Source organism: Macrobrachium rosenbergii, chromosome 52 (genome assembly GCF_040412425.1).
Source record: "Macrobrachium rosenbergii isolate ZJJX-2024 chromosome 52, ASM4041242v1, whole genome shotgun sequence".
Classification (NCBI taxonomy): Eukaryota; Metazoa; Arthropoda; class Malacostraca; order Decapoda; family Palaemonidae; genus Macrobrachium; species Macrobrachium rosenbergii.
Window position 1 is genome coordinate 8013045 of NC_089792.1, and position 4940 is coordinate 8017984.

Below are 4940 nucleotides of genomic sequence, written 5' to 3' on the forward strand. Positions count from 1 at the left end.
TGCAGAGGCTAAAGGGCTGCAATTTGGTATGTTTGATGATAGGAGGGTGGGTGATCAACAGAACAATTTGCAGCCCTCTAGCCTCAGTAGTTTTTGAGGTCTGAGGGCGGACAGATAAAGTGCGGACAGAAAAAGCGCGGACGGACAGACAAAGCCGGCACAAGAGTTTTCTTTTCAGAAAACTAAAAATGTACGCAGTTCGATGTAAACACATATACAAGATATAGCCACACGTACGTACGCGCACGGACACACACACGCGCGCGCAGCAAAGATGCTTATGTTACAAGTACGCAGTGTTATTACATAGCACTCTGCGGAAGATATTTTTTTCTATCCCCAGTTAGTCGATGGCACGCTTGTACCTGCCTTCTGTTGTATTCAAAACATACTTTCATGAAAAGATCTGCGGCACGTTAGTGCAGATGAACTTCTGAAACAGCTTTTAACATGATGTGCATGTATTAATGCAACAAACATTTATACACACACACACACACACACACATATATATATATATATATATATATATATATATATATATATATATATATATATATATATATATATATATATATATATATACATATGTGTGTATTCTATGTATGTATACATGTAAAGTACGTTCATGTGATTTTCTATACATAAAAAAAGGAAAAAAGGAAAAAGTGGAACTTCGTTTTAGATCTTGCCCGGTGTCGGCTTTATTGCTAATCCTCTGAAGATGGCTTAGATAGCAATAAAGCCGACAATGGTCAGATCTAAAACCGTGTTTCAATTCCTCTCTGTGATATATATATATATATATATATATATATATATATATATATATATATATATATATATATATATATATATATATATATGTCTTTCTTTCTTTGTTTCGTTCTTTGATTGGATGATCCAAAATATCCTTTACTGTCAGTCAAAACAGATTCTAAAAGGGAAGGTAATTAGGTGATAAGCAATTGTTCAACGAGTCTACATATGTAAATATATTTAAAACGATATCCTTCTAAAACCTAAATGACTTATATTGCATTGATGAACTTACTATTAAGGATAACAACTGAAAGGATGAATATCTGAGAAATAATAAAAGTTTTCTAATTACTCTATCTTTCAAAAAATATTACCAATAAACGAGTCCATTTTTTATTTTAGGTTATAACTCACAATGACGAGATGACATGGCTGATGGAAGCAAGCACGGCCTTATATCCCAGCATCTATATTTTCAAAGACAGTGGCTGGGATCCCATGAGCAGGAGAAGGAACGCTCTGGTCAGACTCAAGGAGGCAATAAGGATGAAATCCAAAACATCTTCCCTTTACTGTCAGTAAAATATTCTTCTAAAAGGTAAATATAATTACGTGATAAGGTAAATATTCTTCCCTAAGTTCTGGTCAAAAAATATTCTTCCCTACTAAAACGAAACCTTCTAAAAACTAAATGTCTTATATTGTACAGGTAATGAACTTAATATTCTTAACAACTGAAAGGATGAATACTGGAGCAATACTAAATATTCTTTCCTAATTAATCCTTTCTGGTAATATTACCAATGAACGAGTCCATTTCTTCCCTATTTTACAGGTAAATATTCTTCACAATGACGAGATGACATGGCTGATGGAAGGTAAATATTTATATCCCAGCATCTACATTTTCAAAGACAGCTAAAATCCCATGCAGGAGAGAAGGAACGCTGGCACAGACTCAAGGATTCTTCCGGGTGAAGAAACACTGGTAAAAATATACCTATTCTTCCCTACTTCTGGTACAGGTAAATATTCTTCCCTACTTCTGGTACAGGTAAATATTCTTCCCTACTTCTGGTACAGGTAAATATTCTTCCCTACTTCTGGTACAGGTAAATATTCTTCCCTACTTCTGGTACAGGTAAATATTCTTCCCTACTTCTGGTACAGGTAAATATTCCTCCCTACTTCTGGTACAAGTAAATATTGTTCCCTACTTCTGGTACAGATAAATATTCTTCCCTACTTCTGGTACAGGTAAATATTCTTCCCTACTTCTGGTACAGGTAAATATTCTTCCCTACTTCTGGTACAGGTAAATATTCTTCCCTACTTCTGGTACAGGTTTATTTACCTGGTGCTTTTCCAACAGATTTCAGTGAACAGTGTCCTTTATTTCTTTGATTAATGTAGTGTGAAGATATATTCCTTAATTCTTGTGTTATACTCAAAGCTCATGATCGCACCAGATGAGAAAGTTGAAGAAAAACATTTATAATCCGAAAATATTTTGTCATAAAATTCTTTGGTGCAATGTGAATGAAAATTACGAAACAGATATTACATTGGTACATAACAGGTTTTATTCTCCTTCTTTGCAAGGATTCCAGGCAGAAAGAAACATTGTCGACACGATAAATGTAAATCTGTTCATCTCTAAAATTCCTATTCCTTTTAGGTACCACGATTCACCTGACTATCTGACACCTATGGACATCACCAACACACTGGGACTATCAAAGGTCATGAATCTGGAAGGAATTGTCTTATGGGGGTCAACATATGACCTTCAGACAGAAGATATGTGTCTGCAGTTTAAGGTACATTTCAGATTTACTTTATGGAACAAGTTACATATACCTAATAAAATGATGATTTTAACTAAGTATATTCATTATGGAAGCTTTTAGGAAATGCAAAGTGCTCTTCCTGATATGAATAGTGTCATGAAATGTTCTCTTAACCTTTTAAGTAATTAGTATCAGTCAAGTCAACCAGTCGTCAATTATGAGTTAATAAAAATGAACATAATGTATGATGTGTCTGTAACTATTTTAAATCTTAATATTTGATGTTAACTATAACACATTTAACACATTTACAAGATGGATGGTGATTACAAGGCTAATACAAAAGATAAAACATTTAACATTTCAGCAGATAAGACCAGGGTGGATGAATAACTTTCAGACCGAAAAAAATAATGGAAGCCTCCTAAAAGCAGCAGAATGAATTATAACAATGTATTTCCTTCCTAAGATATGGTAACCTAAGACTTTTAGATAGAATGCTATAAACACTTACGTTATAATTTGTCATTTATTATGAGGAACGTTTTTTATAGCTCAAAAATAACGTTGATTAGATAATGATCGGTTATTTATATATATTTTTAGGAAATGCAACAGTGCTCTTCCTGATATGATTACGTGTCATGACTGAATTTCAGTCATAACGCGTAATGCACTTAAGTCAATTTGATCCCCAAATTAGTAGTTAAACAAATGAACATAACATTTGATGTGTCTGTAATTATTTTAAACCCGTCGAAATTTGATGTTGACTCAACTATAACCATTTTAGTACATTTGTAAGGGATGGATGGTGATTATAAGGCATTACAACAGATGAACAAATTTAACATTTCAGCAGATAATGACCAGGGCGCATGAATAACTTTAACACCGGAAAAATAATGTATATATATATATATATATATATATATATATATATATGTATTATATATATAAGATATATGTAATAGATTTTAGATGGAATGATAGATAGATAGATAATTTGATAGATAGACAGAGAGAGATTTTTATATATAAAATTTAACGTTATATAATGATGTATATATATATATATATATATATATATATATATATATATATATATATATATATATATATATAGATAGATATATAGATAGATAGATAGATAGATAGATAGATAGATAGATAGATAGATAGATAGAGAGAGATATATATATAGATAGATATGATATATACATGACATATATATATATATATATATATATATATATATATATATATATATATATATATATATATATATATATATATATGTATAAATATATATATATATATATATAATCTTGGTTCTGTTTCAAAACTACAAACTTATTTCCATATCAATACCAAGTAATTCGTATAAACATACTGCTTTATCACATCCTTCAACAGCAAATTCTCAAACGTTTTCATTCGTCACTTCCATCGCAAAGCACAACCACAAAAAAAAAAAAAAACGAAAGCTTATCGTACCTCCTCAGCGTCTTAGTTTCTAAGCTGTCATAACTTCTTCCCAAGCAGAACTTCGTGGAGGAAAAATTGGGTCCCGTGGCTCGGTACGTTTCCCGCTACAGCCGTTCCCTTCTCACACGTGTCATTAACTCCAGGAGGCTGCTCAAGAAGTTCTCAATGAGTGCTGTGAAGGAGGCACCGGCATCCCTCGGCATAAACCACGTTGTTTCCTAAATTGCAACTGGGGTCCGTTTGGAATTGTCTCTGTCTTATTTTTTTTTTTTATTTCTAATTTCTTTGTGATTTTGTCATTCATGCTTTTATTACACCAAGAATAAATTTAGTATTCCATGTCATATATAGAATAAAATGGATGTTGTTAGGATTATGTTACTGATCTTTCTTAGCTATAAGAGCTAAAAAGTAGATTTCGTTTGTTTATACTTTACGTTATTCAACTGCACAGTTTATGTTTCGTTTAATGCCATGAACAATATAAATCTTAATATAATTCATTCTTGCACGAAAATTCAGTGTTTTTTTACTTGAACCTTACTTACAGACACAAAGCTTGGGAAATCTATTTTCCTGAGATTCCTGCTACAAAATAAGTAAAACAAGTAAAACATACGCCGAAGTTTCTTCGGCGCGGTCGAGTTTTCTCTGCATCATATAATCAAGGCCACCGAAAATAGATCTATCTTTCGGTGGTCGCGGTATAATGTTGTATAAGTCGCGGCCCATGAAACTTTAACTACGGCCCGGTTGTGGCCTGTCCTATATCGTTGTCAGAAGCACGGTGATGGTTAACTTTAACCTTAAACAGAATAAAAACTTCTGAGGCTAGAGGTCTGCAATGTGGCATGTCTGATAACTGGAGGGTGGATGATCAACATGCCAATTTGCAGCCCT

At 32.7% G+C, this 4940-nt stretch overlaps 1 protein-coding gene across 1 annotated transcript in view; it reads left to right on the forward strand.

The window, feature by feature from the left end:
* Positions 1 to 4561, forward strand: part of LOC136833666 (hyaluronidase-like) — a 16549-nt gene extending 11988 nt beyond the window's left edge. Inside the window, exons 6-9 of the mRNA XM_067095832.1 lie at positions 1165 to 1312; positions 1739 to 1787; positions 2441 to 2582; positions 4098 to 4561. Of these exons, the coding sequence (XP_066951933.1) occupies positions 1165 to 1312; positions 1739 to 1787; positions 2441 to 2582; positions 4098 to 4262 (504 nt within the window). The 3' untranslated portion in view covers positions 4263 to 4561. The remainder of the gene's footprint in view (positions 1 to 1164; positions 1313 to 1738; positions 1788 to 2440; positions 2583 to 4097) is intronic.
* The last annotated feature ends 379 nt before the right edge of the window (positions 4562 to 4940 follow it).